The following is a 13,189-nucleotide window of genomic DNA, read 5'->3' as shown; positions in this document are numbered from 1 at the left end:
CATTAAAGTGACTATGATGATAAGTGACTACCCACAGACAAGAAACAATAACAAACGCCTTCACGTGTCACAACACATTAAGATGCTATCTCAGAGCTGCTCACCTGAAACACCTCTCCTCTGTGAAGTGACATTTCATATGGGGGCACCTAAATGTCAATTTTGACTCATGTGACTACTGCCATTGAAAAGATAACCAACCTCTAGGACCTATATTCAGCATTTATCTCAGTAATGTTTTTCCTGTGCCAGTTTTAGCAGTGTCACAGCCTGCCATTGTGATTCAAATATCTGCCAATTTACTTTTATTTAGTAGATCCATAGTTAATGTTTGCTTGCTGCAAGCCAGAACTTAATTTATGCCGATTTTAGGAAATGAATTTGTCACAATGCCAAAATATTGTTCTTTTAGAAATATTAAAAATGCAATTTATCTAACATGATACACTGAACAGCATATTGCATTGTTGTCTGTTGAAATCTATTAACCCTTTCAAACCCACTTTAATGGCCTGTCTCTTTTTGCTGTAGAACTTTTACAAGGAGATAGACAGAGAAGAGATGTACATCAGGTAAAAGCCTTTCACATTCAGTTTTGTCATGTTAATGCTTCTGAAACATCCAGTCCATTTGAAGTATTTATACACACAGCTACTTTACATTGAGTATATAAGAAGACTTGGTGCTGTGACCATTAAGTTGAGCTAAAGATCCCTGCCTTGACCTAAATGCTGTATAATTTGGCTCATTTCATCCCAGATGTATATCCATGATGAAATATTAGGGTTGTTTTTAAATATGTTACCATTTACAGGATTTCATCAGAGCTTTATTTGAGGTTAAAGTATTCTGTCAGTCCTCCAAAATTGACTCTCTGTGTGTTGGTTAAGAGTCAAATGCACACCCATAAAAATTATTCCTATTTCTTTGCAGGTACCTGTACAAGCTGTGTGACCTCCACAAAGAGTGCGACAACTATACTGAGGCTGCCTACACTCTGCTGCTCCACGCCAGACTGCTCAAGGTACACAGACACAACACACAAGAGAACACAAATAAACAGGAAATAAAGGTACTCATGCAGTCTTTTAAAATACACACTTTCCTCTTTATTCAGTACACTGTACTGTAGATGGAAGAACCCCAAACTACTGTCAAGCTATAATCAGGGGTTGGCATCTAACCTTGGGTATTAAACAAGTGTGTGTCTGTGAATTTGAATGTTTACAGGACTAAGAGAGCTAGGTCTCTGTGTTTATTTAATCCCACCATGGCATGAGATGGCTGCTAAGAGGGCAGACTTGCTGAGCCGCATCTAGATCACCTTGCATAGTCGATGCAAATCATGGCCAGTATCTGATCTTTGCTTCAAAATGCTAAGACATAGTTTAAAGCAGAGTAAAACCTATCTGCAGCCACCTGAGGTGGTGCAAGATAAAGGTGTATTTTTACCATACTCTCTGTCAGCTGGAAAAGGTAGTATTCTCTGCTGTAAATCACATGGTTTGCATGGTTTTCCACCCTAAACCTCGTGTTTACAGTGGAAAAAGGGGCAGGCTTGTACTTCACTTTTAGTGCAATGATATCTTGAATTACATGGATATTTATAAGCAATCATAAAGCATTTATTTTAAGATCACTCAGTTTTTTAAATAAATGCCTACTCTAGGCCTGGAAAGTTTCTGTCTTTATCAAAAATACACCACATCCACATACAGAGCTCCTCACACAAAGCGCTGTTGTGTCTATTCCCAGACGGGGTTTACTATAGCCTGAATTTGGAGTTGTTCCTTTCTGCCTTTTATCCAAAATGGTTACACCCAACAACTCATCTGTATTTGCATAAATAGCTGGCTGCTTCAGCCTTTGTACAGGTCCCGACAGGGGAGAGCAGGCTGTGACTGAATCAAATTTTCCTCGCTGAGCAGCCACACTAGCATTTGCAGGAGTTGTTTTGATTATTATTATTTTAATTCTGCTCATCTCCCAGCAGCTGCGCTATTCCTAATCATTGCCTGCTCTCAAAGAGGGATTCACTGTTACAATATAAAATTTGGTTAATTTTGTTTCACCAGAGTCTGGATAAATCTTTTCTTCTCCAATAAGCTGTCCTGTGTAATCTTTGGAGTCATTGTTCTTTTGTATTCGCACACAGACATGTGCAAAAGAGCCTGGGGGTGAGTGATGGATACATAATTCTACATCCGCCAGCAGTAATAGAGTAAAACTCGCTCCTGTAATAACAATTAGTCCTCCAGTAGAGTACCTGCAGCAGTTTAAAACGATTGATGAATTAACAGCACTTTATGTATTGTCAGATATGCATCAGCAGTTTAGTTCTGTCGATTCAGGGTCACTGGACATCCATGAATAAACAGAGATGCTTTTTACCATGTAAATGCTGCAGTCCAGCTGTAAAGGAATCAATAACCAGAGCCAAAGCCTCCCAGAACCCCTCTTTATGCCACAGCAACAATGTGCACAGCAATTACTTTTTTTTACCCATCTCCAGTGCAGGATATGCTAATTTCTTGGCTTTGCTATTCAAATGTGGCCCTCACACTATACTTGGTCAGATTTCTTCAGAAATCTTAACTCTTCAGGTTACTCACAACACCACAGAATGGCAATTAAAATTGGCTAGTTATGAATCAGTCTTGGCAGGCCACATATGATTATGCCCAATACAGAACAGATCAGATTGTCCATCTCCCGGTTAGAAAAGCTGCTCTAGCCTGCCAGAAATCTCATTATTCTGCATGCTGAGTAAATAAAAGGCATGATGGAGCACACCTATAGCACAAAAGGACACCACCGCAGTCTTATTGTTTCTTTTTGGGGTTTTTTTAATCACTCTTCCTTACCAGTTGTCGTTTAGGAAATCAAGTAAAATTTGTCATGAATAAGATTATGCTGCTGCATTATTCAAATGTAGCTGATGTTTATTGTTAACACAAACATAAATGATGCCTCTCTCTGATCCTCTAGCTTCACTTCACTGAGTTGGCCTCTAGTGGGCTACCAGAGCACTATTTTGGGTTGTGGGGATTCTTGTACTAAATGCTATACCAGCAGGTATTAGCCACAGAAAGCTATGTACTGCATTGATGCATCTTCTGAGCCATTCAATATGTATCGATGCCTGTTTCATTGTCCATGTCTCAAGTTTCCATCTCAGCCTGCCAGAATGCAGGGCAGGTTTAAAAAAGAATTACACATCAATCTCACCCATTTGCATTGGCTATAATTCAGTGATTGATTTCTTGCCACTTGTTCCCTCTTTTGCTCTGTTTTGTATTGCACAGTGTTGACCCCAATTCTCACTTGTCCTCTGCAGTGGTCGGACGAGCAATGTGCAGCCCACCTTACCCAGAGAGACGGCTACCAGGCCACCACTCAAGGACAGCTTAAGGACCAGCTCTACCAGCAGATTATCAATTACTTCGACAAGGGCAAGGTTAGAAACACACACTCATTTTGGAGCACACACACACACACACGCAGAAGAGTGGTTATAATCATGATAAATCCTGGATGGTATTTTTAGATGTTGTCATCTCTGTTAAATACCTCTTCTGGCATGAGGAAGCAGGTTTCAACAAAGAGCTGCTGAACAGAAGTTCTAGGCTCCTTTTTTTTTACAGAACAGGGATTGTAAATAATCCCCTTCTTTTTGCTGATGCTCTTATATCAGACCACACAAGCATTAATGTGGCTCTTTTGTGTTGTCCCCTACCTTTCATAAAACTTTTTCTCCCACTCTTCTCTCCTGCTATCCCTCTTTATCTCTTTCCCTCACACCACTTTAGTGATTTATTTGAATGCCATTTCTGTAAGCTGCCGTCCTATTGTAACATGAACAGCAGGCCATTCACATGAGCCTCCGATTGAGAAAATGTTCTAGTTGCGTTGGATCCAGTTGCTGTGTTATTCTTTTACACACATAAGACATTTCATCCTGTGAGCTAAGTCTGGAATTGGTCTGTAGGACTGCAGCCAGAGCTTCTTAGCGATGATGTCCCAAGACTTTGTTTGTGTCACCAGTGTTGGGGGGCAGCAGCCACTCTTGGTTATCCAGCCAACTGTCACTCAGCAGGATATGGCCAGGGAGAAATTGAAAGAGCCTTGGATTAACATGCACACACCAACAGACTGATCAAGAAGTGTTATAGTGGCTGTAAGGATGCATTAAGACTCCAGATAGGGGGGGTTACTATCAACTGAGGACAGAGTGGCAAAGAGAGTCGCCCAGAAAGCAGCCCCAGATGGTGTTGCCACCACGACTTGGGTTGACTGATCTGAATATCAATCTGGACTCGGTCCACCTCCAGCCTGGCCTAGATCAGTTCAGTCCAATCTAGTCTGTCAGGAAGTCACTTAGAAGCCTTTCAACATGTTTGAGTGGCTCCCGTCTATTTATGACACCACTGCACTGGATGAGTCTCATGGGGAAAGGTATCACTATAATAAATTTGCCTCTTTCTAGAGGATGGCAATTGAGTTTTAGTGTTTTAGATTAAAGAAAAAACAAATAATATTGACAAAATAAAAAGAAATCGCCTTTATTTATATTCTGAAAGGCTTAAATTGAACAGCACTGCCTGCTAGAGATAATTTGTGTTATTCAGATGACTGAAAAGGAGTGCTCTATCTCAGCTTGAATTTTGATCATTAATTCTTATACTAACTGCTTCTGTTTATGTGCCCAACAGATGTGGGAGGAGGCAATCATTTTGGGAAAAGAACTGGCAGAACAGTACGAAAATGAAATGTTTGACTTTGAGCAGCTCAGCGCATCCTTGGTAAGTAATATGTAATATAATATTGTTAAAATAAAATTAAAGTTACAAATTGAGTCATTTCAGTGAGTGAGTGAATCATTTATTCTCTAAAATGATAAATATTGAGAAAGGGTCTTGCACTTTAAAGAGGGAGAAAGAAGACTAATATGGATATTTTCATTTGTTTAAACAGAAAATTCTAAATGAGATTAAAATCACACATTTTTTAAACAGTGTCCTGAGCAATAACATGAAGCTAATAAGGCTGTGTTCACACTGCAGGAAAATCTGATTCCTTCTCAAATCCGATTTTTAGGCCTGACAGTCCACACTGTTTTTAGCAAGTGTCCAAATTGAATTCTTTGGCTTCGCTTCCCAAAGATTAAGAATTTGGTTTCGTCCTCTGTCCAAGAACTGATGTTTTCGTCCTCCATTGCCTCTATTGATATCAGCTAGCAACAACAACTCGAATAAGCATGGGTCTGGTGTCACATAGAGTGACATAGCGTAGAGAGACGTCACAGACAGTCAAATCCGATATGAGTGATTGGAGCTGTTCAGACTCAGACACATCTGTCCAAATGCGATTAGAAACTACCTCCCAAAGGTGGTTTCGATCTGGTTTGCAAAATTCGGATATCATTTGATTTATGACTGTTCAGACATCATAAGAGCCATCTGGTTCCAATCTAGATTGGCTAAAAATCGGATTTTGGCTTGCAGTGTGAGCGCAAACAAAAATACATTTTGCAATTCAAAAATTTGCTGGTAAGACTTATGTAAAAGGAAAATGTGCAAATGTTTTCCTTACCATTGAAGCTTACAATTGTATCCCCCAACAGCGGAAGCAAGCCCAGTTCTACGAGAACATCGTGAAGGTCATCCGGCCCAAACCAGACTACTTTGCTGTAGGTTATTACGGCATGGGGTTCCCATCCTTCCTACGGGTGAGTACATCCCTGCAATGCAACTCTCTACACTCTGCACATAGCTAATACCACAGCGTGGGCGAACCACTTGTCAAAACAGATGATCAATAGGTTACTGGTGCTTATTTAGTTCTCAGCTCTGTCAATTCAGGAGTGCTTCACACATCTTGTTCCTATGGGTTTTGGTTGTTGTGGTGGGACTTGTTCAACATCCCGCATGGTCTGGTTTTCATTCACTTTCTCACAGAAAACAAACTCATAAGCAGCTGTTCCATGTGTGGGCTCTTGAGTCAATGCAGAATAACACACTTGCCCTCAATGTGGGAAAATTAGGATGTGTCTCCTAAAAAAAATGCCTGAGGAAGATGTGAACACAGTGTGCAAAAGTGAATCTTGTTCTCTCTTATTGTCTGTCTCTCTCTTCCTGGCCCCACAGAATTTCTTTTTATTTCCTGAGGCTTGCCTGTTTTAAAGCATTTACTGTATAAATGTCTCGCTGTGAGCTGGTCCGCACCAGTATTTGGCTTGCCCACAACAACAGAACTAGCCCTACACACAGGAATACCTGTCCATCACTGACTGACTCACTGAGTGATGACGTTTCCCCATTGACTGTTGCACTTTCAAAATGAATCAGCACAAACAGTTTTCTATTACATCCTCAGTGATATGCAGTTCCACTGACTGCATCCCATTCCAAATGCATTGCACGCTAAGAGCACCCACAGCCCAGCTAGCAGATGCCCTAACTCGGTTTGCACCTGAACTCCCATGACATGATTGCACGACTGTTAGAGGAGTATGTGGAGGCATTGTTGTGGCTGACCTTGTGCATGAGGTCTGCAGCCTCAGTGCTGGCAGGATGATGTCAGCAGCTCACATGATAGTGATGTGCTTGGGGCTGCTGCACACAAGAGACCTCCAACGTTGGTTCGCACGGCTGCCGCTGCATCCAAGTTGGAACAAACAGCGCAAGCTTGCAGAGTAGGAGAGAAATCAGCTCTCCATGCACCAGAAGGCATGAGGGAGAGCACACAGTTAAAGGTAGAATCAGTCATTCTAGGAGAAAGATTGTTGCTGAACTAAACACCCAAACAAATACACCCCTCCCTTTGTGTTCCTTTAGAAGTTCCTCCCCCCAAACTCATTGCCACACATTGCCATGGCAACAACCAAAAGACAAATATGGAGGAATCCAGAGCAATGTGTCAGCTGTAGTTACTTAGGCCAGGTTCTGACTGGACGCGGAAGCACCGCACTTGGAAATTCTCGTTCGTGCCACATCCGGTCGGCAAGCGACTCTGCTCCTCGGTTCCTCTGTTGTCACACTTGAAGCTGTTTTTTCTCACTGTCTCTGTTTGCGTGTGTATGACACCCCACCCTTTATAGCCAACCCATTCTGTGTCCCTCCCTAATCATGGCGCTTCCGCATGTGGTGTGAACCTGGCCTTATGGTCCTCTCACACGTTATCACAAGCAAAAAATAGATTTGCCTCATGAAAACACCACTCTGCGGCCTCCCATCTCCTCCCTCAATCTGTGCCCAGCGTCTCTGTCCACAGCAATAAACTGGAATGGTGTTGTGTGGCTCGCTCCAAGGCATGCCGTTTGTTATCCATTTACCGAGCCAATGCTGTGTATGAACACCAGATTTAGTGGACCATGAGGAGATATTTGCTGCATTTGAAAAAAGTGTATTGAACCAATCTTTCTCCAAAATCACCAATTCTAGCTTTAAAAAAACCCAAAATGAGTCACTCTGGCAGAACACTCAATACAGCGTGAGTCTTAGAAAAACAAGTCATGTGCAGATAGAAACAAATGAAAGAGTAGGGGGAGTGAACAGATCATTAGAAGTAAAATAAGTTATCTTTCAAATCAAATAGCCCAAGTTATGAGTTAGAAAAGATTGTTCTTGCAACTGCATTTATAACCTTTTTCCAACTCAAACACAGCTTAACCACGTCAAATCACATGAATACACGTTTATCCAGAAATTCACATTATAGACACTATCACTTACTGTCCTGTTAACAAATTGGCCACAATTTCACACAATGACCATGTTCTTCTTCTTGTTCATCTTTTTAAATCTATGGAGGCCAGGCGAATGACCACAAGAACCAAATGTTGTTTGTCCAGTCAAAAGTCTGATCACGCCTGTAATTCCATTACCTGAACTTCAGCTGAACACCCTTTCCTCCACACTGTGAGCGTGGCCCGCATCACAAGGTGTCCCATCACTGCCTGCCTGCACAACAAAATCCTGCACCCAATACAAAGTGAAAAGGAGGTGATATGGTCACAATTGCTTTCGGTGGCTACTGAATCATGGTTTATAATCCCGAAACTTTGTATTTGTGTTAAGATACAGTAGTTGGAGCCCAACTATAAAATGGTTTTGCTAATGCTGGCACTGTACACAAAAGACATCCTGATTTCTCAAATGCTCACCACATGTTGACAACGGATTTTTACGGAAATAGACACTCGTTACAGTTAGGGTATTCATACCCCCTTCCCAGAATACGTGGCAACTAAAACTGAAGCGAGCTGTATTTCCTCTTCAAATGTCCTGGCTGGCCTTGTGCCAATCTGATCACAGCTTATCACACATTAAGTATGTGTTTAACAGCCGTTTGATTCCTTCTCATTCAATGCATGAGATGCTTTTGTGTGGATATCAGACCTCTTTGACTCTCTGTCTGCGAGGGGTGTCTGGCCCTGCCCACATATCAGTTCATATTTCAAGAGAAATTAAATTGATGCTGGAATTTCTCTGTGACGCTGTCAAGGTGAGTTTAATATTAGATCAGAACTTCTTTCCACATCTTCACCAGGAGTAGAAAAAAAAGAAGTGCTGCCAAAAAAGGATTTGTTTGCCTATAATATATTCCTTGTTACAGCTGTATTTAGGCTGTTATCTCACATGCTCCTGAAGGTGCTGCTTTCCTCTCTGAGAGGAATTCCAGCTATTTTTGTCAGCCAAGCTACACTGAAAATGGCCCAAAAGTCCTCACAGAATAAGATTATGTGAAAGTCCAGTTTTAGGTCTAGTGATCCCCTGACCATAGCCTTTTCATTCTATTATGAAGAACAGCCATTTCACCAGGGTCTCTTGCCACTTTCCGATCTCCATGTGCCCTTCCTAACCCCTCTCATCTGGCAGGGCAGAAACTCCATTACAGACAGGGCAAGCTGCACTGCCCTAATCTAACTGGCTATTTAAGCAGCCTTTGAGGAAGGCTTTGAGCTCTCTTTTCCCCCTCAATTCTCTTCTTTCAGCAATAGTTTGACTTTACCTGAGATAACCAGTGTAGGTGCATGCCAGGAATCTGTTCTTAATTTTCCTGTTAATTTATTTTTGCTATAGTAGATACACGGTAGTGTACAAGCTAAGTGATGTTTGTTTATTTGTACTGCACTAATCAAAACCCATGCTAAAAAGTGCTTATTTGATACTGATATTTTTTTCCATCTCCTTTTATGCCCTCTAGTCATATTTTATAATTATATTGAAACATCTCTGTGTGAGTACATAGGGAAGAATTCATGTTTGGGTTACTAATTAAATATAGATAGATAAATATAGTTAGGAGGGGTTTTGTTTCATGCTACATATTGCTGTGTGTGTGTGTTTCAGCATCACAGTGTCCTCAGGGACATAGTCAATTATGTGGGAAAATCAATATTCTGATAAAGACATTTTGTATCCACCCCCTTAAGAATTGATTTTATGCAAGAGTGCTTAATTCAGCTGCTTATGATTTATTAGTTGTTAATGTGGTTAGACACTAGAGTACTCACTAATTGTAAAATGTTCTATAACATGTCATTTCCTTAGATCTGCAGATGCAAAAAAAAAGTCTGTCTCAGTTGTCTACATTTTGTGTATTCTGTGTGTAAATTGAGTATCTTTTGCTTGTCTCTATCGGTGGGTACTTTAAGAGACTGTAAAAAAAAATCTGTCACTTGCAAAACAATCATTGTTAAGACGGGCATGGATTTATTTATCTAAAGTCATCATTTCAACCTTGAATGTCACAATATGTTGTCAAGATGGTTTAAGGCATGACTTAAACCTTCTATTGTATTTGTTTGCTGTATAAAAAAAATCCCAGTTGCTTTCAGACACATTAAAGGTATTCTCAGGATTTCAAAGACAGATTTCCACTACAATTGTTTCTCTCACTTTACATCATGTCAGCCTATTTATCCTCCCTTCTCCTGCTATCAATCCTAAACTTAACTCAATCTCTGTATTGAGTTTCCTGTTAGCACTCATCTTAAAGAACAGTTGAGGGTCTGTGAAAGTTGGTTTGAAATATGTATCCTAACACACCACATTCAGAGACACCCGGGTATGAGCTGTCATGTTCTATCATTCAGAATGTCCCTCAGACAGACCACTGAACACACTTCAGGAGATAAAGGAACATTTCTTGGTTCATACATCTTTTGTGTACTGTTCTCATATATATTTTTTTTTTGGAATAATACAAGATGACCTTTACGTCCGTTACTGTGTCAGTTAGTTTATTCTGCCAAACATTGAGAGGAAGTTTTTATACATTTTAGAAACTTTTCTCGGAAGCTGTCATTGCTAAGAGGGTGAGACATTGATACCCCATTAGTTTTCCTGTAGTCATCTATACATTAAAAATCCAGTATTACAGTTTTACAAGCATGTCCAAGTGGCTTAAATCCTGACTGTGTGCATTTCATTTGAACTCGATATCATTGCAGCTACATCAACTGTTGCCGCTTTGTCTCATAGCTGTGTGAAATTGCCTTTTTACCCACAAGCCAAGAAAGAAAAGACCATTTTAGCATGAATTATTATCTAAATGACAGTGATTTTCTTCTCCAAAACTAGCCAGTCTAGGTTTGAGGGTAATGAAAATGAGAATCGTGACATTGAGATGACTGTATACACCACCAGAATGCTTAACAACATTATGTGAATCTGCTGTTGTCTTATGAATAAGCATACAATATGCAGCAATGGAAAAAAGATTAGTTGTCCTTGATCAGATTTAAATTATTTAGAGGGGGAAAAAATTAAGGCAAATCTCACAGTTGTTCACCAGCTGGAAACAAGTAGCATTTTTATTGTCAGACCAGTTTAGCTGATTCTCCTGCAGCTTAAAAGGGATGACTCTGGAAATCAGTGTGCTATTGTCAACGCAAATTTGAAAACGGCCCCAGGCATATTTCATGGCTGCAATGCCTTTAATTAATTGGGGAATTGAGATGTTTGCTGTGCATGAGCAAAGGGCTTACTGTACAGTATATGTGATATCGTGTAGCAAAGCTATATGAAACAAAGAAGGAAACTATGGTTATTCTCCCTAGATAAGATCCTGTCCAGTAGTCTAACGTCCATGTTAAGCTAGTCAATGAAATCCGGAATTCATAGTCAGCAAACTGAGATGTAAATGATTGGTTTCCAGAAAGGATCAGGCGACTAAGACTTAGTAGTGGTGTGAATAGGGCCAATCCACAGCTGCCAAAATATTTCAGTGCTGATTTGAAATCAAGATGTCTGGACCATTACTGGCCTATAGGTGAGTAATGATAGCTGTAGTTAGCAGCAGCCAATTGTGTTAGAGCCATCAGCAAAGTGGTAGTGACCATTTACAGTCTGTCAGATCACTAAAACAGAAATCCTCCCCAAGCAAGCCCACTCTGAGCTCAGCTGGGATTGACTCATCACTGAATTGGTGCCAAGAACTTTCTGTCACCCCTTTCTGCCGCGCTCTCTGTCAGTATTTAATATGGAGATTATGATAATGTAGTTTAACCCAGACACAGTATCAGGTCAAGCTAATGTACAAAGCAAAGCTGCTCTCATCCATGTAACTTTCTTTCAATATTACAATTTTGTCATTGTCCCATGTCTGTCCTGACTACTGTCACTGAATAGATTCCAGCCACTAAATCTAATCTTCTTGTTAAATGGTCTATGAAATGACACTACATGCTTACTATCAATGCTGCCATATTCATGCACCTCATGACCTCACTGTATGTATGAAAATTAGCACCGATTTGCATAATTGTGTACCCACCATAATGTACATGTCTAAAGTCTGGCTGTTTTCTTTATTGTCCTCCAGAACAAAATGTTCATCTACCGTGGGAAGGAGTATGAGCGCAGGGAGGATTTCGAAGCACGTCTCCTCACACAGTTTCCCAACGCAGAAAAGATGAAGACAACTACAGCACCCAGCGAGGACACAAAGAGTTCCTCTGGGCAATGTATCCTCAGCACAAATCAGTGAATCAGTTTAAACAGAAAAAGACATTTTAAGTTCTGAATGTTTCCATTACCCAAAATGATAAGAGTAATTGTAAGACTGACAATGTTTATATAATTACAAAATAATAACTAATTCTGTTGTTTTTTTAATTAACATATTTTCAAAATTGTTGATTTGGACAAGGGAATTTTATGTAATAAGACAATTAGATCATGTTTTTATACAAAGTCATTTTATTTAATTCTGCTGAGTTCACCTGTTTCATTTATTTCCTTAATGTTTCTGCTAAAGACATCCAGTGTTTCACTGTCAAACCCATTCTAGACCTGCCTGCCAAGTTCCAAAACAAGCCTGTCTCTGAACAAATCGTGAGGTAAGCAGGAAATCCCTTCTCCATGCACGTTCATTTCTCAACAGTCTACAATGAGTTTTTCAAAGTTGCACACCGTCCATTTCAATCCACCTAGCCCGATTTACTTTCCTTAGTCAGCCAAAAACAATTTAGAGAGCTTGTGACGACATGCAAAAGTGAATTAGCATATTTTAGTGCGTAGTTTGCCCAGGACCACAGCAGAGAAGGTGATTAAATCTTGATGTAAATGTGTGTCTGCGTAGAATAAACAGCGGTTGACCTTCTTGTCGTTCTCTAGATTATTAACTCGCACCAGCCATCTGCCATTAGTCATTGTGCCAAGAACAACATTGTTTTTTCTGACATCATTAATACCTTTGTGTCGTGCACTCCCACTTGTTTGCCCAATCTGTACGCCAGCCATGCACTGCATCACTCAGCTGTGCAAATTCACTTTGATATGCCACCCAATGCATCAATGGACATAATTAAAAGAAGACATTTACTTGGAAAAACCTTTAGGCAAATATACCTGGGCAACGATTTTATCACAAGCTTGCAGCATTGGTCACATCCCCCTGCATTGATCCCTTCAGCTGCCTGTTGGCTTGTTTGCTAACTGTGTCTGATTGGAATATGTAACTCTGTTAATAGCCTAGATTAGACAGCCATGTTTAGAGAGTGATAGTGGACTTTTCCACACCAACTGTCTGTCTTTCTCCCTTCCCTGCCAACTCTGTTCTCTCCATTTTTTTCTCCAGCTCTTACCGTGTTGTCCCCAATTGTCCCTTTCTCTGTCTGTATCTGTCTGTTTTCCTCTCCTTTATTCCCTCTCGTTTGATGCAAAACATCAGTGGTGCATAG

At 40.4% G+C, this 13,189-nt stretch overlaps 1 protein-coding gene across 1 annotated transcript in view; it reads left to right on the top strand.

Moving 5' to 3' along the window:
• dock1 (dedicator of cytokinesis 1) overlaps window positions 1-13,189 on the top strand; it is a 183,175-nt gene that overhangs the window by 144,822 nt on the left and 25,164 nt on the right. Inside the window, exons 36-42 of the mRNA XM_053340789.1 lie at window positions 532-572; window positions 934-1,024; window positions 3,338-3,457; window positions 4,713-4,802; window positions 5,624-5,728; window positions 11,830-11,971; window positions 12,265-12,346. Of these exons, the coding sequence (XP_053196764.1) occupies window positions 532-572; window positions 934-1,024; window positions 3,338-3,457; window positions 4,713-4,802; window positions 5,624-5,728; window positions 11,830-11,971; window positions 12,265-12,346 (671 nt within the window). The remainder of the gene's footprint in view (window positions 1-531; window positions 573-933; window positions 1,025-3,337; window positions 3,458-4,712; window positions 4,803-5,623; window positions 5,729-11,829; window positions 11,972-12,264; window positions 12,347-13,189) is intronic.

This window comes from Scomber japonicus, chromosome 20 (assembly GCF_027409825.1).
Source record: "Scomber japonicus isolate fScoJap1 chromosome 20, fScoJap1.pri, whole genome shotgun sequence".
Taxonomy (NCBI): domain Eukaryota; kingdom Metazoa; phylum Chordata; class Actinopteri; order Scombriformes; family Scombridae; genus Scomber; species Scomber japonicus.
The sequence above is the reverse complement of the archived record's forward strand: the minus strand, read 5'-3'. Positions and strand labels throughout refer to the sequence as shown.